This window comes from Hevea brasiliensis, chromosome 7, assembly GCF_030052815.1.
Source record: "Hevea brasiliensis isolate MT/VB/25A 57/8 chromosome 7, ASM3005281v1, whole genome shotgun sequence".
Taxonomy (NCBI): Eukaryota; Viridiplantae; Streptophyta; class Magnoliopsida; order Malpighiales; family Euphorbiaceae; genus Hevea; species Hevea brasiliensis.
The window spans coordinates 3,798,432-3,821,614 of NC_079499.1; the positions used below are offsets into that span (position 1 = coordinate 3,798,432).

A 23,183-nucleotide genomic window follows, 5' to 3' on the forward strand; every position below is an offset into this window, starting at 1 on the left:
AATAAATTAGACATTAATATTTTAAATATTAATCTAAAGTTGAATTAAAAATATGATTTTATTTCAAATAAATGAAGATTTATAAATTTACATTGACAATAAAGTTGGATATCTATGATGATAAATTTATTTAAATTAATGAATAATGAATTAAAACTTACTCATAAGTTAATCTAAAGATCAACAATAAATAAGTTATATGAGTTTTAATAATACTTCAATTAAAGTTAAGTTTAAAAATTTTTATAATACAGATTAAAATTAAGAGACTATACTTATATAACTTACATAGTAATTTAAATTGAGAAATTACAAGTAAAATTAGTTCCTTTAAAATGGATAGGCAGTATTTATTAACATAATTAAAGATTAAAATTTTTGAAAAAATAGGAATCAAATGTTAATTATAATATAACCTAAGGACTAAAAAATAAATTTCGCTTAGTAAAACCCTCAACAGCGATCTGTCCGTGTCCTGAAGCAAACAAAGGAGGGATTCAGTGCCCGTCTCCCCCGCTCCCCTCTTTCTCTCTATCTCTCTTGCTGTCTAAAACTAGAAAGAGAAATCATCGATGGATTTTACTTCGTTTCTTGGGCGACTCCTCTTTGCCTCAGTTTTCATACTTTCTGCTTACCAAGAGTAAGTTCATGTTGTAATTTGTATTTATATATGCTTCTCTGTAAGCTTTTGGTTCCTTTCACCATTTTCTCTACCTGTGTTTATGGACAATCTTTTTTGTTTCTTTTATGGGTTTGGTCTCTTATGCGTTGTGGATTTTCTCGATCTGTTTCGTTTCAGGTTTATAATCCAACATTTTACATTCTTTTTTGGTCCATCAGGAAACTTCTGCATTACATGGATAATACAGTCTTGAAACTTTTTGTCATTTTGGTAGTTGTTAAGCTAACTAATTTCTGTTAATAATTTAGTCAAAGTGTTAGTCTTTATGCTCAGTGTCTATAAACACTTTGCTTTTAGCGTTTTTTTAGTTCAGAGGAGAGAGAGAGAGAGAGAGAGAGAGAGAGGGCGGATGGGGGATGCTGGCTCAATGTGATGGATTAAGAAAACTTGTTGGGCGTGACACTTGATGTCCTTTCAAGACACCTGGGATCAAGTCTTACTACCTCTTTTATAGGTTGTTCGATGGATGGGAAGGTTAGGATAGTGAAGAAAACTTAACTTGGTTTAGAACTTATTTTTTATTTACAAGGCATATATGGAACTTTAGTAGGTTTTTAGTATGGTAGATTGCTGCGTGAGAAGCTCATATGCGGTTTGATGTGGAAACTCACCATTAAGAGGTTTCCACTTTCCACTAATATAAAACAAGTTGAGTTGACAAAATTTGAAACTTCGCAACTTCAGAGTTGGATGACAGTTTACTATTTTCAGCACTGAAACACTTGTTCTACATTTTTCTGTAGAGATGAACTAAAAATAAAACTAGAAATGTATTTTGTGCACATAAGCATACCCCTTAATTCAACTGTTCTTGAGAGAATAAATAGTTTGGAAAATCAATGTAAGTGCTGTTGGTTCGGCATCAAATCATTCAAGTAGCAACATTTTACAGAAAGGATTTAGGTACAAAAATTCTCATGACATTTCTTATGTTGTTCATCAAATTTGGGGTACATCTATCTACTTGCTTCCGTTGAGGATTGCTATGCCCAGTTTTGTTTTCAGATTAGATGAATTCTACTTTCAAAATTCTAAGATGAAAGATATGTAGCTAAACCATATTGTTGATGTTGTCTAGGGTAGAGGGCTTAAGATATTTATTTGGCTCACTGCCTTACTCATTGTTATTTTATTTGCTTGGTAAAAAATGTTTGGATTAACTTGGTTTTTTTGTTTGTTGGTACTATAAATTGACAGTGGCTGAACAAAAGTTTATATTCTCTCTACAGTTTGTAGATAATGATAGATATATAATAATATTCATAGTTTGTAAATTGATATATAAGAGTGTATCTCAGAAGATGAACAAAAAATGTATAAATTTTTGCAGATGGATAATAGTTCTATTAAATCTGAGAATATTGGTAATCTATAATTGATACAAGAAATGGCAGTGTTCGAATGCAGAAGGCTGAATTGGGGCTTTAGGAATGGTCAGAAAAAGGGGTTTTTTCTGTGTTTTGAAGTTTGAACTTGTAACCTCCATGTTGCAATGGAGCAACTTTATTTTTGCACCAAGGTTCACCCTCTTATATTTTTACATGTATTTCTCAAATGTTGAGTGGATAGAAATATACAATTCCACTCAAAGCAACTGTCCAGATTGCAGACATGGTATTATTTTTGTATTGGTATTTTTTCCCCTCAAACTAAACATGCTGAATAAGGAAAATTAAAATTATGCTATGTTCATAATGGCTCTATATTATATCTTTATATAGATTTAACATAATCCATGCTATGAAATTCACATAAACTATCATCTCATCAGTAAACACAAAAAATAAGACTACTATACCATAGAAATGATGCCTAGAGAATAACTAAAAGCTTTGCATGTGTATTGTGACCAAAAAAAAAAAAGTTACTATTTTTATATTGCATTCTATTAATGATTTTAAAATCCATTCTTTAATCCTTGCTTACAAGCTTGAGATGTTAGATTGAGAAGAAATATCCTACACTGGAAATACATGGACAAAGCGAGGGACATATAAGGAAATCACCATGGACTCTCCTGTTCATATTTCATCATTTTATATATTATTTCCTTTGTTTTAGGTTTAATGAATTTGGGGTTGATGGGGGACCAGCAGCGAAGACTCTCAAACCAAAGCTTGATGTGTTTACAAGCCATGTCCACTCTCATGCGGGCGTACATGTACCAGAAATTGAAGTGAGGATCTCTCTCTCTCTGTTTCTCTCTCAAAACACACACACACACACACACACACACAAACATTTTTGTATGATTGAGAGAAGCATAAAGTTCATCTTACTAAAAACAGAAAAAGATAATTTAAAGGTGAAAAGGTTTTTAACTCAGAAGGCTGAAATTTGCCATTAAAATTAGTGGTTTAGATATTGTTTTTCCATCCTTCATAAAGCGTTCTACTTTCAATGTCCTTAGGGCATTTTGCATCTAGAATTTGAAGGTGGAAATGTTCTGTTTAAGCTGTATCGCAAATCTGACTTTATCATCATGTGACACACCATGGGACAAACTCTACAGCCTCCATCAGATTGTTCTGATGATCTAATGCACATAATGAAACCAGTGACTAAAAACTAAAGTTGAATAGCAACTATCAGAACATCAAATATTCAAGTGTTGAAAAGTTGGATTCTTAGCATGCTTCTTCTATGTATCAAGTCTTGGTATGCCTCCTGTTTATTTCCCTGCACGTATTTAATTGACTTTATTTGTTCAAGACAATAATTGTAATAGCTTAAATTGCTTTTTTAAATTGGGATTTTGAGGGTTGAGCTGATTTGCACTCTAGTAAATATACATTTGATACTTAGACTAAATCTTATATATGGGAGACTAAGGGTTGAACTTATGTGGACAGAGCATGCACACACATACAGCTAAGAATCTTATTCATAAGCAAACCATAAATTGTATTATTTTTTGTTGTTGTCGATGATGATTTTGATTGATAATGCACAGATCAAACAGTTAATCACTACAGCTATAGTTGTCAAGGGCATTGGAGGCATCCTTTTCATTTTTGGCAGTTCTTTTGGAGCCTGTCTCCTGGTTAGTATAGGGATTATGCTATGTAGTTGACTTTGGTCCTCTCATAAATATTGTATATGAATATTGATGTATTAAGATGTGAATTCAGTTTAATGTATTCATCCTCTCTTGGTACAGCTTCTGCATCAGATAATTGCTACTCCAATATTATATGATTTCTACAATTATGACAGTGAAGAGAAAGAATTTAATCAACTTTTTATCAAATTCACACAGGTTAGTGTTCCTATTTCTCTTTGTTGTTTCTTTGTGTTGGATTATATCCTCGATCATTGTCTTTTGTACTGTTTACACGAAATATTAAAATCTATGCAGAATATGGCACTTTTTGGGGCTCTACTGTTTTTCATGGGGATGAAGAACTCAATTCCCAGGAGACAGCACAAAAAGAAGGTTACCAAAACAAAAACTTATTAGAAAAAAGAGGGCTATCAATTGGTAGGGATCTTTCTTCATTAGGAGGTTCTTGGGGTGATGTCCTTTTTTTGGGGTTCTCGAAACTTATTTTCATGATATTCTAGGATCCAATGTGTATGGATAAGTGCTTTTTTATTTATCGTTTTACACGAAAAAAAAAAAAATTACCCTCATTTAGTGTATTGCTTGTATTCAATGGGGATGTATTCATATTTATGAATCTTAACCGTTTTTTGTCTTCTTAATATAAGATTTGGACATTTAGCTGACTTGCTGGAGCGTTAGTGTTTGGCAACAATGGTATCACTGGCATATGACAAAAACATGAGCGTTGAGCAAAGAAATATCTTCCAACTCAACTCAATTTTAACTAATCAGTGTTAATTTTATGAAAAGTTTACATGATAAACTTACTAAAGACTTGTGAAGAGCTTGGTTTGGTCGACTCCTCGTGGGGAATTTGCAGCTGCCATGGATAAGAAATTTCTACGTTTAGTAGGGTCTCATCATCTCAAACTGCCCTTATGCATTGCTAGAAGAGATAAAACTAACTGCTATTCAATGAACTTGTCACAACATATCAGAATTTTGAAGCAGAACTGAAGAAGTCTCAAGACTCGGGTATTTAGCCGTTTTCTTGATCCTGAAAAATGCAGTACCTGCATACAGGAAAGAAGCACAATGATCCTTCAAAAAGATTTGGGGCTTCTTGTTCAGAGGGAAGGCAAACTAATTTTGGGCTTATTTTTGTCTGCAACTAGGGATCTAACAAGGCCAAGATTTCAAGAAAAATACCTCTCTTTGGGCCATTGTAGTGGCAAAACAGTTGAAGGAATGGTTGTAGAAAACCCAAAATTGGATAGCACAATTCCTCTCTCTTTTGCTGATCAATTGTACATCCAAACAAATCATTTTTTTATCATTATTTGTGCCTCAATGTTTGCGCGAATTTACAATTATAGTTAATTTTTTAATTTTTTTTATTATAGTCTAATTTTTAAATTTTGTCATAATTATATTTAAATATCTAAATCAAATTTAAGAAAGTTAATGATAAAATACAATATTATTCTTAAAATTTTATTTAATTAATAAAATAATTTATTAATTTAAATTTTATATTTAAATATTTTTTATTTATTATATAATAAATATTTTATATTTATTTTTAATTGAAATTTTATACTAAAAAATTATTTTATTGATTAAAATTAACTTGTTTATTTTTTGAATCAAGCTAAACAAATTCATGTTTTTTGAAATAAATGCAAAAATAAAGTTATACCATTTTATCCAACATAGCAATTTTTTTTTTTTTTTTATTTGGAGAAGTGAGAATATACCATAAGTTACAAGTTTTAATTTTAATTATTATTTTTAACACCTTTTTTTGGTAAAAAGTGCAAAATATTATTAAAAATTTATTGATCATGCATCTAATATACATTTCAACTTAGCATCCGATTTCTTTTTTTTTTTTTCTCCCTCATGTTTGAATTAATGGCCACCATTAATTGCTTTATATTTAGACGCAGGTCTCTCTCGCCCATACACCACTGCCCATCATTTGAAGGCATGGAAGTGATCATTTCCACTGCTGCAGATTCAGTTCCTGATCAAGATAATGGGTCCACATACAACAAAGCTGAGCAAGTGAAGAGACCAAAGCTGGTGTTAAAAGGATTAGTCGACTCTAGTGTGACCAAGATCCCTAGGTTTTTTGTCCACCCAACAGAGAACCTGCAGAGATCATCATCTGAAACCAGTGATATCAGCAGCAGCCTCCTGCAGGTCCCAGTGATAGACTTGGAATGCATTGAAAGCTTGTAGACGGCGGGTTATGGTGGTTAATGAGATTCGAAATGCCTTGTTCCATTGAAATGAATGGGTACTGGACCTTTAAGAGCCGCTACTAACCAATTTGCTCTGACCCGGACTTGACGCTGGGCAGCACCAAGCATACAACAGACCCTTCTTTTCCGACCATACTGATGCAAGACAACTTAGGTGGCCTTCAAGTTGCTGATCAAAATCAGTGGGTTGACCGTTGATGTGCCTCCTCAACAGGTAATTCATGCCCGTGTAAACATAGGGGACTTCATGCAGGTAAACTTCAATTTTTAATCACTATATGACATGGCTACTTTTGATTAATTTAATTAACTAACTTTCTTTTAGCATATTAGAATCGCATTCCGTTTCTTTTTATTATTATTATTATTATTATTATTATTATTATTATTATTATTATTATTATTATGTTTATGTTTATGTTTTAAAGTTTTAAAATCGAATCAGCCAGGATTATAATTCTTTCGAAATTTTCTTATGATTTATTGAGCATATATTTTCTGAGAAATTGGACACAACTGAATCATAAATGAGACCTGCCACGTGAAATGTAAAATAATCATAGGGTACTACCGCCAACTTATCCATCCACATTAACATTAGGAGTCAACGTTGAAAAATTGTAATAAAAAAACAAAATTAAATTATTTCCTGGTATCATGACCTACACTTTCCCATCTTTTTTCTATTTCTCCATTTCTGTAACTCATCACTAATAACAAGTTCAGAAATGTGGAGCAAAGTACCCGTTCGAGGGGTCGGACCCAGGACATCAGTAGCATGCTTTTTTCTATCCAAGCACGCAAAAATAAATTTAAACACTACGGAGCAGCAAGGGAAGTAGGGAACTTCTATCTGTCAACCCACCCACCTACAGGTTGCGAGTTTATGGCCTACTTCAAGTCTAGAGAATTTGATAGTAACTCAAACCTCCCTCATTTTGAACTAGTCTGAACCCTTGTTCTTGGTGCACAATTTCTGGTGGAAATAACTTTTATTGGAAACTAAAATAATCTGTCCGAATCATATCTGTAATAAAGTTATTTACTCCCTGAGACATTCTTCTGTTCTTTTGCAGTTTCAAGACAACATGATACCAGTAATTTTCAATGCAAAGAAACAAATGAGAGCCAAAATTAAGCAAGAAAGAAAATTTTTTTGGTACATTGGAAAGAAGAAATGACTGTCAATGTAGAGCTAGTAGCAAACTTTTAATTAGCGAAGAGACCAATGAAGGCTGAAATTAGGCAAGAAAGATACTGTAATATTGAATGATGGCTCGATACATTATTTCATAATTAAACTTTCAAACGGATATGGGTTTTAAAAATCTGAGGGAAAAGAGATGCAAATCGCACATTGTCAAGTAAAAAATAAAGAAGCTCTTCACATAAATGCTGGTCTTCATTTCTTTTCATTTCCTTTTTATTTCAGGAAAAGGAGAATACAAAACAAGAATCACGACTAAAAAAAATGCCAATCAAAGATCACAAATGAGTGAATGACTCACTATTTTACAGAGGAGCAACACGACAATCTCCATGAGCTGACTGGTCTTTGTTGCTAGTTTAAAGTCTTAGGTTGCAATATCTGCACGAGTGACCATAGGATATCCATTCTATGAATGACTCTGTTGTTTTGACCCTGAAATGTTTCATGATACAATTAAGAAATTCTGTAAACAGCATTCCAGAGTGTTAAATAAAGAATGGTAGCATATCATACATTTTTCCAGCTCACATCTTGCAATTGCATATCATGTATATTTCTACTCATCTTCATTGAGAATCTAGATACAACAAAGGCCAAAATCGTATCTGGTATACTTTTTAAGTCCTCTTAACACATTTTACTGTTAGCATATTCTGATATTCCATTCTATGCAATATGTACGTCGAGGACGCTTATACAGTTTGTATCTCAACTTGTTTTGTTAGCAAGATGGGAGTCATGTTTTAACCATAACCCAACTAAAGCAACTCCCACAATCCAATAAACAAGCAAATGATAATTGCAACTGAAAACTAAAAATTAATATGACTTTGCATGTAGATCAAAATCTCTATGTAAAGCAATCTACCCCCAGGCCAGGTGGCTGTGGAAGAGCTGTGCTTTATTGAGAGTTTAGGTAGAAATCATAGGCTTACGCATCAATGGTATTAAAACACAAAGAGATGCAACATTTTAATCTTCTAGGTAAACAATTAGTGCTTCTCCCATTAGCATATGCAATTAACAGGACAAAATAAGCAATTAAGCACTGATTCCTATCATTCAACATGAGGGAATAAATAGAGTAACAGCAGCAAATGTTCTAACAATAGTATTGAAGACAATTCTGTAGATGCCTGTGCATATGCTTACATATAAGACATTTAAACAATATTATTAAACAGGTTTTAAATTAGCCATGAACTTCAAATAGATGAAGAGAGAAAATGCAATTCTTATTCTCCACTGTGCTGGATAATTGATACAGCAGAATTCTGAACCTACCTCAACCATGAAACATATCCATAACTTCTCACCATGCACTTCTGTAATCCCTTTCAAGATGGTCAGACCCAAGCTTCTGATAGCTTCTGCTATCTCAAGAAAATGACTGCATTCCTCACATAGCATCTGCATAGTCAACCAAAATATTTCAAAATATTAAGAACTAAAGCACAGAATCAAGGGACATCATCCCAAGAGACACTTAGATTGCTGTGCCTCTTTTTTCTCTTGCTTTTTCTTTCTGCTTTTTTGATGCCTTTCATTCTTAACTTTCTCAGTTTATTTGTTTTTCTTTTATTAATTGTTAAATGTGACAAAGAGATAACGAGTGAGAAAAATACTGAAGCAGATTAACTTTACATTTTCAGACCTCATGCTTCAATAAAATAATGAAACAAACAGCAAAATTTATATATTTGACATGAAACTTACCTCTACAAGCATCTGCCCATTTTTGTTTAGGTTCTCTACTACTATTGAAGAAACTTTTAGGTGGCCTCCCACCTCCACTGCCCAGCTTGAACCCTTTTCATAGTTAGAGGCGTCTGTTCGCTTCTGATACATCTGCAAATTCAGCAATAGGACGTACACAGGCAGAAGAACAATCACAGCTGAAATAGCATTAACTCCATAAAAATTGTGTGTTAACAGAGACTTCAAAACATCGCATGTCATTCAATGGCAGCTTGGTAAAACAGGTATTTGTAGTATGCATGAATTTACCGAGAAGAATTAGCAAATCAGCAATAATAGGGGTAGGGGCTTTGCAGAAACCATAACTCCAGAAGCAAATAAATATAATGCACATATCATGTCAACAAATTTAAATTCCCTCTATTTAACATATGGAGATTGAATGAATTCATTGTTTACAGAAACAAGTCCTTTAAAAGCATCATAGCTTTTACCTTTGATTCAGCACATTTATTGATCTTGTCAGCATGCTTTGTGATACTTTCTAAAAAGAGCATGTGTTTGATCGTGCGCTCCAGCAAGGAATCAATACTGCACTGTGCAATTTTATTGAAATGTTCAGTCTTGCATGGATTTACAACAATAGGAACTATACCTACCACATTACCAAATTCAACTAGACCACAGGAAAGTTACCTTTGCACCATTGGGCACAAGCTCTCTCAGCTCCTTAATACGATCTTGAATCAGTTGTCTATCCCTTGGCCTAGGCCTACAGTTTTCACCAGGTCTTGCCCTCTTTTTGTTATTCTTAGCTGGTACTGAGCGCCTATCTAAATGTTCACTACAGGTACTTGGACAAGTTGATGAAAATCCTCTAGGAGACATTGTAGCACAGACCCCTGTTGAGCTTGAGCAATTCTGTGTATACTCTTCAACAACAGACTGCTGATTAATTGAATAACCAGCTGAATGGATAATATGTTTGGGCCGGCTAGAAGGCTCTGAAATTTTCTCAGTTGTTAACTGAGATTGCACAGATTTACAGATTGATTTCTCACTTTTCACATCACTGCTGCTATAGCAAACTTTACCTACAACTGCTTCTAGAAGATTATCTGGACCTGTGTCAAATGTCATCTGGCTAATACTTAACCCCTCTGGCACCTCAACAATGTTCCTGGCTTCAGTATTCTCTGTTTCACAATCAAAATAGAGATACCCTTTTGAAAAAGCTGGTCCTAGAGCTTCATGTAGCTCACAGCCAGCAGAGAACTTTAAAAATGTGTTTGAGGTGTCTAAGTGACTTGTCCCAGCTTGATACTCTAGCTTCTTCTCCAACTCATTTTTCATGCTCATATCTGAAAATTCAGGCATGCCCAACATCCCATGTAGATGAACATCTATGCCATCTGACTTAGATCGATCACAAACGGTAGAGCCAAGGAGATTGACCAGGTAGTTCACAGGATCAGCTTCAAACTTTTCATTAGGAAGTATAACATCACATAACCTTATATTATCCTTAACAGAATTATTTAAATGTGGAATTACATCGAGTTTTGATGGCTCGCCTGGATCTTTCCAAGCACTAGTCCCCCCTCCACATTTGTGGTCATCTACAAAATCTATTCCTACTTGATTTTGCTGCTCCAAATAGGAATTATAAGATATAAGCTGAGGTGATTTGACACTCTTATCATTCATCAGTGTGGATAGTACATGCCCTCCAGGTTTATTTACCACTTCATCTGTTGTATTCTGATGTATACCAGGAAGGGAACAAAAATAAGAATTATCGCATTTTTTCTGTAAATAAGGAAACATAGGCTGCCCTTCCTTGTCTGTAGCTTTATCTAGATTGCATAGACTACCAGGAATAACCTCTGATTCTGAATCCAATCCTTTAGTAGGTAAATCTGGCTGAAAAGAGGAAGGCACTCAAATATTACCACAATATCTCACATTTCCATGTCATTGTATAAACAGAAAATTAATAAACTTTTAGCGCACACATTTGCAGTTACACAGAAAGAATGAGAAGAGGTAAGATGGTACCATATACAAAGAATTCTTCATACTATATTGCAGTGGACCAGTAACATGCCCAACTGAGGAATCTTGAAGGGATAAAAAGACATCTTTTATATGGGTTACCAGCTTCATATCCTCAGCAACCTGGTCCACTCAAATGTAAACAGAAAATAAAACCCATAATTTAATAACTTATAGATTATGATATGTAATGTATTTCACATGTTTTGCTAGGAACTAACCCAAACAATACACTAAATCTGTTGTGATAAAAACTGAATCTCAGAGATTCAATACATTGAGATATTAACCCAAATAAATCAGAAAAGATACTGTTATAAAATTAGATACCTGAAACACAAAAGATTTTGGACTGTAGGTTACATGAAATTATGATAATATATATATATATATATATATATATATATATATATATATATATATATATATATATACCTCTTGGGCCAAGAGTCCAAGGGTCATTAATGTACAACATGAGACTCAATAGGTAAAAATTTCAGTGATATTTCAAGTTTACACTGTTTGCTAGTGCTCCATGGGAATACATGCTGCCCTTCTTTGTTATGTTAAAATACCACTTCCACAGGGTTTTTTCACACTGTTATGATCTACTGCTCTTAAGGCACAACTTGATGGAAGGATCAAAAATAACAAATGAGGATTTAAAAGAGAGAGAGAGAGAGAGAGAGAGAGAGAGAGAGAGAAGAAAAAGCAAAAGAGGGAAAGACATGAAGGGCCTATTTCGTATTGCTGTTAAAACTGCTGCTAAGAAAAACACTTTTTAAATATGTTATTCAGAGGGTATTAAAATTTGATGTAAAATTAAATTTGATACGGTCATAAGAACTACAACTCCAAAATAAAAAAATAGTTTTTTCCAAACTACTTTTTCCAACGACAATTCAGCATCTAAATTGTTGTTTTTTCCTAAAAAGCGTTTTTCTGGCCCAGAACCTCAATGCCAAATAGGGCCGAAATAGTAGCCCCAACCTATTTTACATTTTTGCTCACTTTTAACCTAACTTATCCTTGTAAAAGACAATTTAAAAACCAGTAAGATATCAATTATCAACTAATGTTACCCAAACTCTTTACCTTAGCCTAACATTTCATATCTGTGTCAAAGACAAATTTGACACCTAGAATAGAGATGAGTATGCGTATGACATCAGTCTCAGATTGAGGAATATGACTTATAGATCCAAAATGAATAACTATCTGGAATAGGCACTATTGAGACTCCTCTTACCCTTTGTCAAGTTAAAAAACCTTTAAGAGCTTCTTGTGTTTGCAGCCTAATTTTTTAGAGTCCACTTTTCTTGTAATGTGCCATACTGCCAAACCAATTTATTGACAATTGGAATACCAAAATTGCACCATATGCATTCTGAATGAATCCCGTTGAGATTTGAGAACAATGCAAAACTCATTTTAGAGTTCAAAGATCAATAACCAAGCATGGATTTGACAGGGCACCAAAAAGTTAAGTTAGCAATTGGCTTACTTTATTCAAAGAGCCGAGCTGTACAACTCCAAATGGAACAACAGCTACAACAACAATGGTCTGAAAAACAAACAAAAGATATATTCATCCATATAATATCTCATCAATGAGTAAAAATAAACTAAGAGAAGGTAAACTACCATCAGCAGTTCAGCACAAAGCAAGAAATTTTTTTTTTCTTATTTCAGATCTCACCAGTACAGAACTTGAGACAATTATGGATTGTGTGGGCTACCCTATAGCTAATTTGATGCACCAAGCCAGATAACAGTAAAGAGTGAAAACAAGCTAAAATAATATTTGGAGTACAAAGCCATAACCGAAAAAGAAGTAAATATCTTAAAATCATAATTTTAAAAGCAATATAAAGCAGTACATTTACCATTATATCCAAGAGTGATAATTAAAAATAAGAACATTAAATACTAGTAAGGTTGCAAGGAAATTGTGTGAAATAATATTAACATCAAAATGAAAGCGCGCATACCCTGATCCCAGCTGAAAACTGACTTTGCCAGCCATCTGAGAACTGAAAAATAAACCCCAAGAAAATTCGAGGATTAGGGAGAAATAAAACAAAAATTTCTACAGTATTTCAATACTCATTTATTTTTAACATTTTTCATTAGGAATGTGAAAAATTTTATCTCAAACTATTGCATTCCAAGAATAACCCTCACCTCAAATGACGAGATGGAACTGGTTACAAGCTTATCTGCAATGATCCATCGATGTTTTCCAGTAACTGCCACCTGTCCAACAATCCTGTAAAACAAAGGAAGAGTCTGACCTCAAATGCTAATCAGCATAACAATTCTGAAAGTGACTGATATATGTTTCTGAAATTCAAAAGAAATGTTTAATTGATGTATTAATGGAAAAACATGTTAGGCCTAAACAAATAGGAATATAAGGCACACTTGAAAATTCAACATCTCCTTTTTACAGTTCCCTCAGAATTGCATGATAGATGGGGGAAAAAGGAAAGAAGTATCATATTCATTCATGAATAGAGCCATACCCTTCCCCAAGAGAATATACATGATATGACATCTTTGCCACAGCTAATCCAAGCGGATCATGTGAAAAAGGCCCACCACACAAGTTTTCCAGTGTCTCCCTGAAGCACTTATTCTCTAAAGGATTATGTTGCTCAAAATTGTCACAGTAAGCATCTTCCCAAGTTAACACCCTGTTGAACATTAAAATATTAAACAAAATTAGAATAGAGTTGAAGGAACATGTCACAGTGTTTAAACCTCAACAAGGTGTACTGCCTTCACCGAGGGCAGTAGTAAACTGCTACTCAGTTTCAGACAAAATATTTTGACATAAACATTATTTCCAAAATTAGTACACGTAAGTAGTTGGTAAAACCCTCCTATTTTGTTTTAATCTCTTAGTTATAAAAGCCAAAAAATAAGCTGATAGGAAAAAAAAATCAGCATCTAAAATTCAATGGTTGGGACCAGTAAAATAGTAGAATGGCTTGCTCCGAACCCTCCCAAACTAAGTTAAACCCAGCATGCTATACACCATCATAGCCCCCCAAATGATTCTTTTAAAACAAACTGGACCACAAGATAACCAATCTCCTGATCATCAACTCAAAATTGACCCAGACACTTAAAATGCATTACATATGCCTTTACGTTCTAAAATTCCAAATTTGACTATAACAATAAGCATCAAGACATCCATGAACAAGAGCTACAAAATCATTAATTATATATGCTCATAATTAAAAACACCAATGAACAAGTTTTAATAACTTACATGCGAGTTCGATGCTTGAGCTTCCAAAACACTGCGTACTTCCACTCTGTGTTGAAGCAGAGGCTCCTCAGTATATTATGCAAGTCAGTACCCATCCTCCCTCAAAAATTCCTAACTTCCCCCCCAAAAACCAACTTTGTCAGTTAAATAAAACCTCCACCAAAACAAAACCCTAATTTCATGCACCCAAGCTAGCTTCCCCTGTAAGAGCCTCTTCCTGCTTGTTTTCTCAGTAACCCCGCGCGTGCTTTTATCGGTGGTCCTACTGTAGTCAAAAGCAGACGATCCCTACCCATTCCTCACACCACCCCCAACAACCAGGCTATAAAACCCCTGCTCCACTAAACTCTACTACCTCTCACAAATCTCACAATTTGAAATAAAAAATTAAACTTGCAAGATCCATAACAAAGATTCCAGAGCACCAATACGTACTGCATTTAGCCATGAATTTTGTTAAAAAATTTTGCTCAGCAAAACCAATTTAGAACTACAAAGTTACAGTAAAGCCTCTAGCTTATATCGGACGACATGTATCACTCAATTTCTAAGCTCAATTTTGCCAGCAAAGAAAGAAATCAACGCAAAAAGTTAAAAAGATTTCGTTATTTTGTCACCAGAGATATTGAAGCCGAAACACTAGAAACAAGCGATCAAGAGATCACAAAGCTTCTTCAAAAAGGAGAAAGAAAAAATAAAGATTAAAGCTTTTTACTAAGAGTAACGAAAATTGAAGTGAAGTTTGAAGCTTTCAACTTCATTCATTGCCATAACTTAGAATTCAATCAAAGAAAAGAAAAAGGAAAGAAAGGGAGCTTTTCTTCACTGGTTTTAGAGAGGGAAAAAGAGAAGCTGCAGTGGCTTTTGGCTGAGCTATCAGAAGGAGAAAGAGAAAGGGAAAGAGGAATGTTTTTTCTCAAGCAAACAACGAGAAGATTTCCGGTTTAACTGATTAATGGGGCATTTTATAGACAGCCGCTACTTGGCGCACCCTGTTCATTTTAGCTTTTTTGACAAAAGTGCTAGTGGCACCTTGGGCATCTTCTTCTTGAGTTGGGTTTTGGGGTTTTGGATTTTTGGGGATGTATACATATGGAAACACCAACATGGTTTATGGGTTATGAGTACATTTTCCAACAAGTGTCATTTTATGGCCAACAAAATGATAACCAAGTGAAGAAAATGCTTCTTATCTCTCCATACACAATATTTTGCTTTTCCCCCTCTCATTATCTCCTTTCTTTCTTGCTTTCTCTCTTTTTTTTTTTTTCATGCATTTCTAATCACCCTTTTTAACCCAGTGAATTTACCCTTCTCATGGCCCTTTCCAACAATCATTTTATTGCCAAAAAAGTTGTGACACCTACACCCTCCGTTGCCAATTTGCTGCCATTCACACTCTACATAGCCAAAATTTCTATGAAAAATAAAGGGGAAGAATCGAAACATTGCTATTGTTATTGTTATTTTTTTCCTCTTCCCACTACTAGCCTCATTGAGTGGTATTTGAGAGCGATGATTGTGCCTTGTATGGTTACTTCCTTCCCATTAATTTAGACATATAGATCCATTTTTTTAACTATTGACATATATTAGCAATTACCAATTAGCAAGAAAAAAAATAGGTAATAGCATTTTATCATAACCCATGGCTTGTATTTTGAATTTTTTTTTTCTTTTATTGACATGATATAAAATAAAAAAATATTTACCATAAATAATAATTAAATTTATAAACTTCTCAAGACAAAAATATTTATAGGATGAAAATGAGAAATTATTATTTAATTCTTGTATTTTAACATTATTAACTTCTTTATCCTTTTATTTTAAAAAGCATATTAAAAAAGTCTTATCAATTTTGCTTCTGTCAATACTTTACTCTGCTCTCCCTTCTCTCTGTCTCCTCTCCCTATTACTGTTTCTCAGTGAATCAAATTCAGACGTGTTCTTGAAATTTGAAGTAATCTAAGCACCTTCTTAGTAACTATAACCAAGTGAATATGGATTGTGAAGAACACCCTTAAAAATCTAAATTTTTTTTAGATAATACGACGATCAAATGAAGTATCTTTAAAGTATAAGTGAGCTAAGCAAATTCCCTATAAAGAGGACCACAAGTACCTAAAAATTGTCAAAAATAATCAGAACACTTTTGAGCCCTTCTGTAAAATTGCCCATTGCACCACACAGTAAAGGAATTCTTCAAATGCTTACGGAAATCAATCTGATATAAAAGTTTTGTCAAAAACATAGTATTCCATTAATTAAATTACTGTTGACAAAATTACCTTTTTAAATATATTAATAAAAAAATAATAAAAAAATTAAAAATTAAATTTAATAAATTTTAATTATAAAAATAATAAAATAATAAAATAATTTTCTTTAAATTATTTTTTAATAATATTTAAAATAATATTTTTATAAAAAAAAAACAGTTTTAGCCTTTAAAACTCAGTGCCAAGTAAGTTGTAAATAGCTTGAAATCAGTGTATGTTGGGAAAGGTTGAGAACGAAGGAGAAAAAAAAAAAAAAAAAAGATAGAATTGTGTTGCTGTAAATAGGAGCATTTGGAAGGATGATGAAAGATGGCGGTGGTAGCAGTCATATTTGATGCTTTTGCTATGGGACGAGGTCTCTGCCAAAGGGAATGTAATGGAACAGGCCCACCGGATGATATTGTTCCCGTTGGCCTCCTAAGCTTTAGGGATTTGTCTTTTAAACCCTTTATTTAAAGTCTAAAAGTGCATTATGCAGGATAAGAGATCCTTCCTTATATCTTAATTTTCTCTTTTCTTTTAAATATAAAATTATTTCGAATCAATATAAATATTATATTTTTTTATCTATTATGATAATATTATGAAATTTTTGAAAAATACACTGAAATATAATTTTAATAATTTTATGTAATTATATTTTTTTTCATTATAATAAATTTTTTTTTTTCGTATTTCATTTGTTAATATGAGTTTTATAGTTGAACCAAGTAAATTTTATATCAATTCTCTACATTGTGATTGTATCTGTGTATTCAATTTTTTTATGTGATTTAATACAATTTATTTTGACAATGCATAATTATATCTTTTAAAGTTATCATTTATTTATGATTTATAAATATTCTCCACAAAATTATATTTTAAATTAATTTTTATTATAATTATATAAATATATAAACTGCAATTAAATCGGTATTTTACATTTGTTAATATAATTAATAAATAAGCATTATTATTATTATTATTATTTTTCATTTAATAAAAGATATATTAAATGACTATATAAATATATTTTTTAATAAATAATTATATATTATAAATAGCAATTAAATATCTAAATAACATGTTATATTTAGGTAATTATATATTATAACAAAATATAATATTAAAAATATATAATTATTTAAATATAAAATAAATAAATAAATACTTAAATATAAAATTTAAATAAAGAATCAATTTTGTCAATAAAATAAATTTTAAGATATGTAACTGTTTCAAATTGAAAAAGAGAGTGAAAAAAAATTAACTAAATTATTATATTAACATACTCAAATCTCAAAATAAAAATTAATTCTTATCAAAAAACAAAAAATAACTTATAATTTAAAACATTACTCAAAGACTAAAATTTTTATCTCTTCTAATCATTATATAAACCATACTCAATGTTTCAAGAAAATTCAATTTTCCTTTGATTCCACTTTAATCAAAGTCAGTCCAATCACTGTTAACCTCATTTTTATTTCAATCGAATCGTAATGTGAAATTTTTAAATTGACCACAGTTTGAAATATGAAGACATATTCAAAATTCAAGCTATATAAAAGGACAAATTGCCAACAAATCAGGTTTACATGTGAATTATGATCTTATGACATATTAATAGACTAATGTTTCTTGCACCACACCAACTCAGCATCATTGTCCGAATCCCATGATTCTTGTTTTAACAGTGGGGATCGATCTTGAGTGATTATTATTACCATTGATTTCTAATCATTTTATCCCTTTATTAAGAGAGTAATTAGATATACTATTAATTAATTAAGCTAGATTTTATTGATCATTAAGAACAACATGACAAGAAAAATAAGAAATTAATAAAAGGTGTTAGAAGCAGACAGTGAAAACGATCCATCACATGATCAATCCTCGAAAACAACCACCTATTGGACATGTTTGCTTTGGTCCAGAAAGATTCAATTTGTCGGAAGTAAATCAAGATGGGGTTAACCTTAATTACTTTCATTACAAAATTCTATTAGGCATAATCATGATTTGCTCAATTGTGTATATATTTTTTTTAACTGCTAGTTGTAATTAACTTTAAATTTGTCTTAAGTGTGAAATTAAAAAGGCCAAAATAAAAGAGTTGAATTTTGAGATTATAATATAAGCCTCCATTTGAGAAAAAATAAATTATTTGTAAGAGAATAATTTAATTCAATTTTTATATAATTGGCATGATTTATTTATTTTTTGAATGATTTTTTTTATTATTTTTTTCACCTTTTCAGTCTATTTGAAAACTATAAATTTGAAAGAATTAATTAATTTAATTTAATTTAATTGATTTTTTTTTTCAATTCTCATAATTGGAAAGATAATAAGTGAAAGAATTCACTTTAAAAGAAATAGAAATCAAGCCAAAAATTATATGATTGCTTGGGAATTCAATTGCATTCTTGCATATGATTTATTTCAAAGGATGCTGTTGGATTTCTAAATATAATAATTGAAAAAAAAATTGATAATTTATCTTTAACCATATTAATAAGATAAATTTAATATAATTGCAAAAAAAAAATCTTGATATCGTTTTACCATAATATGAAAAAACCCTATTTTTTTTCTTACAATTAATTAATATTTATTTTTTTTTTAAAATCCTAGTAAAAAAGATGGGGTTAATTTGTTCTTCAATTGTCCTCATTGTTATCATCAAAAAGGTAAGATTTTATAGTTAGGTCAAAACATCAACTTATCAAGATCATTATATAAGTTTTTGACAATTTTCTTTTTTAATTTGATAGTGAAAAGATTGAAATATTTTGGACGGTTATTAATTTTTTTTTTTTGGTTTAATTATTATTAATAAGGTTGATCTCAATAAGAGATTAATGGGCAGTGATGCTATTTTAGATGCTTAGGGAATAAAGTCAACTAGATTGTGCATGAATAAGCAAGAGTTAGTGATATAAATGATAAGTCATTTTCCCATGTATATAGAATAGTGAAAGAAATGAGTAGGATCATGAATGCTAAGGGACAAAGAAGAATGATTTCTTTTCCTGTTTTCTAATGAAAATTTTGCTTTTTCTTTTTATTTAGATAGAATTTCATTGATATTAAAGAAAATTACAACAAATACAATAGATAAATATGAAACACAATTCAAATTTAAAAATAATAAAAAAAAATACAAAATTACAACAACTCAATCAAAGCTAGAAAGTGAGTACACTCAAAGAACAATAACATGTAAATAGGAGAGTACTCAGTCAGAACACAGTTTTACTCATAAATACTCACAGAAGGGATAATATCACTAGATCTCAACTCGCTTTTTGAAACACATGTAACACCTTACCCCTCCGTAAGGTATAACACGCTTTCGATAGTACCCCTAATGAATTACCGTACTTTGCCTATCGATAACTCATTAAATATATTACAAGGGATTTAAAAACAATTTCCGATCATTTTTATAGTGGTAGGAACATTGAATATTTATTGAAAAGCCTTTAATTGAAATTTTAATCATGGATCAAATTCTCGATTAAAATCTGGTGTTATAAAAATTTTTTTCAAAATTTCAACAGAGTGCCGACTGTATTTTGAGAAAACAGTTCTTTCAAAACCTGAAAAGAAAAACACTTCCAATATGTTTTCTCAACCACAACTCCAATAAACTCAATTTCATCTCCCAATTCAATACAAGCAACTCAATTCAATTTTCAAGTCAAACTCTTCATAAAGGAAACAATTCATTCATTACCAAAATCAGAAAGAATTCTGAATATTACAATCATTAAGGTAATAAAATTAATATTGCCAAACTATACAGGTAAATAAAATTTCAAATTTACGTTATAATAATTTGTATTTATTTACATATCAAAATATTTTACAAGAGTTTTTGTACAACTGCTCAAATAATTTATATATATATATATATATATATATATATATATATATATATATATATATATATATATATATTATTACATGAATACATCAAAATCTAATGTACAAGAGTATATTTATGATATACCCGGAGCTAGTCCCAATGTGTCTTCAAGGAATCTTACTCAGCTGCTCTATATTCCTTTAACCTGCGACAGCATACAAAGCTATCACTGAGTGGTGAACTCAGTAGTGCACAACTATAATTTAAAACGTAATACACTATGCATTGACAAAATTATAGCAAAGAATTTGGACATCTTGAAAATTCATCAAAATTCTAAAAATCAAAATATTCGTTGCAAATAATATAAATCATTTATTTAAATGATTTTGATCAATAAATTCAATTTATCAAATTATAATTGGACATTTAAAATATTTTCATCACTTTATGGAAATAAATATTAATATCACTAAAATCAATTATGCACAAATCTCATTTTAAAATCACCATTTCTTACTATTCAAAAACCATTCTTTATCTCACTAACTATGAAGGACTAATCCGTAAGAGCCATCTTCAAAGTGATTCTAACTTCCTATGGTCGGGGAGATCAAATCGTTGTGCACATTACATCTACATAACAAATTACTTTCGAAAAGGGCAAAGTTAAACTTAGATCTAATCTCTGATAAGAGGAGGATCTAAGCATGTGCATGTATCATTGTAATCAAAATAAAGTTAACTCTAGTGTCTCCTCAACAAATGAGGGATGGATAATAACCAAGTTAAGTATCTATAGTGAGATATAAAATAATCTCATAAATTTCATTATTCTTTTTGTGAGCATAAAATTCACAATACAATACAATTCAATATTGATGCATGCATTTTAGATCATCATTTAGATGTAATTTTTGCATATAATTTACCCTTTTTCATAGCTATTATTATAGATATTAGCATATATTTAGTCAATTTTATAATTTTCACATTTCTTAGTTTAATTTTTGGAATTTATTTGTTTTGTAGGTTAAATTTGGAGAAATTTGATGTATTTTGATCAGAGTAGCCATTTGGAGGAGATTAGAGTTGAATTGCAAAAATTTTTGAAGTTGAGTAAAAATGGCCGAGAGCGACACAACCTGCAGCACAACCGAGTTAGCTTATGTCGCAAGTTGTGTCGATCGTCAGATATTCAGGCCGAGAGCTACACAACCAGCGACACAACCCGCGACATAACCGATCCAGCTTATGTCATTTTTACTGGAAATAGTTGACGTGGCATTTCCGTTACTCTGGCTTTTTACCTCACTTTCTCTGGAACCTTCCCCCTTTTACCCATTCTAAGGCAGTCCCCTCACCTATATAAAGTCCCCTTTATCATTTTCTTTCCATAAGGAGCAAGGGAGGCATTTTTGGCAAGAAAAGAAAGAGAGAAAGAGGGAGCACGGGTTCCATTTTTTTCCAGCAGCTGCAGAACTCATTTTCTACACTTTTCTGCAGTAGATTCTGCTGCATATTTCTGGGTTTTTCTACTCCTTAGCTTACATTTCCATTATTTATTCATTTATACATTTGGGTTTATCTTGAAACTATAATTAGTGAGTAGTTATTTGAGATTCTAGAGATGGGTTTGTAAATTTTATTTTGTATTGTGGTTTTGAACTGATTTAGCCATTTAAATGAGTATTGTTACATTTTGATTTATTGCTTGTGAGCTTGTTGCCTTGCTTGATGAATGAGCCCTCATTAAGTTAAGCTTTAATCCTTAATAGATGGACTGAAAAGTGAATATTAGGGATAGATAATCTTGCAATGAACTTTATTTTCTTGGTATTAGAGATAAGCTAAGAGGATTAAGGGGAACTTTCCAAAATCAATTAGAGCTTTAATTGGGTTTTTGTTAGGTTTGAAATACCGTGAAAATATGGTTTGATTTAATGAAAACCAACTTTGAGATGCTTGAAAAAGGTTTCAAAAATTTAAGAATTGATTTCCCTCAAAATTGAAATTCTCATGTGTTTGGCTAAATTAGGGATAAACCACATGCAAACACTATTGAAAATCCAATCTCTAGAATCATTTTAATTTTTATTGAATTTAGATTTAATTCCTCCAAAATTTATAAATAGAAATTTTAAATTAATTTTTGGTAATCTAATTTAATTAATTTTAGTTAATTGTTTGATTTAGTTTTAATTCCTCAAATACCAATTTTAATTCCAAATTTCATTTTACATCTTTAATTTTTGTCATTCTAATTAGCTTATACTTTTATTTCCAATTTAAGCACAATTCCCTGTGGGATCGATATCATTTTTAAAACTATACTACTGTGACCCGTGCACTTGCAGACACACCGTATCAAGTTTTTGGCGCCGTTACCGGGGAATTGTTTGTTTTTAAGTTGGATTTTAATTGTTTTAAGCTAATTAGAATTTTTATTTTCTTTTATTTTCACTATTATTCCTTGTGTTTTTCAGGTACTTTAATTGTTTATGAGACGATCGAAAAGCACAAGTGATACCGAATTGTTGTTCAATCCTGAAATTGAAAAATTCTGTCGAGCCAAGAAAAAGGAACACAAAAGAAGAAAAGAAGCAGAAAAAGAAGAACAACAAAGATTTGAGCAAAAGGAGACAATTGAAAACATGGAGAATCTCAGTGATGAGATCTATTCTTTTCGGCAAATGACGGATGCCTCTTTTCAAACATTAAGGGATTTAGCTGATATATATTTGGATAGAAGTGCTGAAATGCAAGACGAGTTGAAAGTCATGCGAGCTAAGCTGGAGCAGATCGAA

General features: G+C 31.5%; 2 protein-coding genes and 1 long non-coding RNA gene across 7 annotated transcripts; 2 read left to right on the forward strand and 1 right to left on the reverse strand.

Annotated features, from left to right (window-relative positions):
- The first annotated feature begins 399 nt into the window (after positions 1-399).
- Positions 400-4,411, forward strand: LOC110669530 (uncharacterized). Its single transcript, XM_058149763.1, has 5 exons — positions 400-640; positions 2,744-2,858; positions 3,636-3,725; positions 3,843-3,941; positions 4,041-4,411. Exons 1-5 carry the CDS (start codon positions 573-575, stop codon positions 4,140-4,142), a joined length of 474 nt encoding a protein of 157 aa, XP_058005746.1. The 5' UTR covers positions 400-572; the 3' UTR covers positions 4,143-4,411.
- Positions 4,412-5,500: 1,089 nt separating this feature from the next.
- Positions 5,501-7,727, forward strand: LOC110669480 (uncharacterized). The gene is made up of 2 exons (XR_002497716.2): positions 5,501-6,248; positions 7,072-7,727. It is a non-coding gene; the product is annotated as an uncharacterized LOC110669480 (long non-coding RNA).
- Positions 7,379-15,328, reverse strand: LOC110669479 (transcription factor bHLH155). Of its 5 annotated transcripts, none has more exons than XM_021831168.2 (11): positions 14,239-15,324; positions 13,484-13,654; positions 13,143-13,227; positions 12,950-12,991; positions 12,463-12,522; positions 10,962-11,081; positions 9,600-10,826; positions 9,398-9,499; positions 8,922-9,044; positions 8,490-8,615; positions 7,379-7,637 (listed from the first exon to the last, which is right to left on the reverse strand). In XM_021831168.2, the coding sequence occupies exons 1-11, from the start codon at positions 14,331-14,333 to the stop codon at positions 7,557-7,559; spliced, it is 2,232 nt and encodes a 743-aa protein (XP_021686860.2). In that variant the 5' UTR covers positions 14,334-15,324; the 3' UTR covers positions 7,379-7,556. The 5 variants fall into 5 exon arrangements, 3 of the variants coding, with proteins under 3 accessions (XP_021686860.2, XP_021686859.2, XP_058005745.1); XM_021831167.2 differs by having other exon boundaries at positions 8,922-9,053; positions 14,239-15,323; XR_002497713.2 differs by lacking the exon at positions 7,379-7,637 and having other exon boundaries at positions 8,593-8,615; positions 8,922-9,100; positions 14,239-15,327.
- Positions 15,329-23,183: the final 7,855 nt, after the last annotated feature.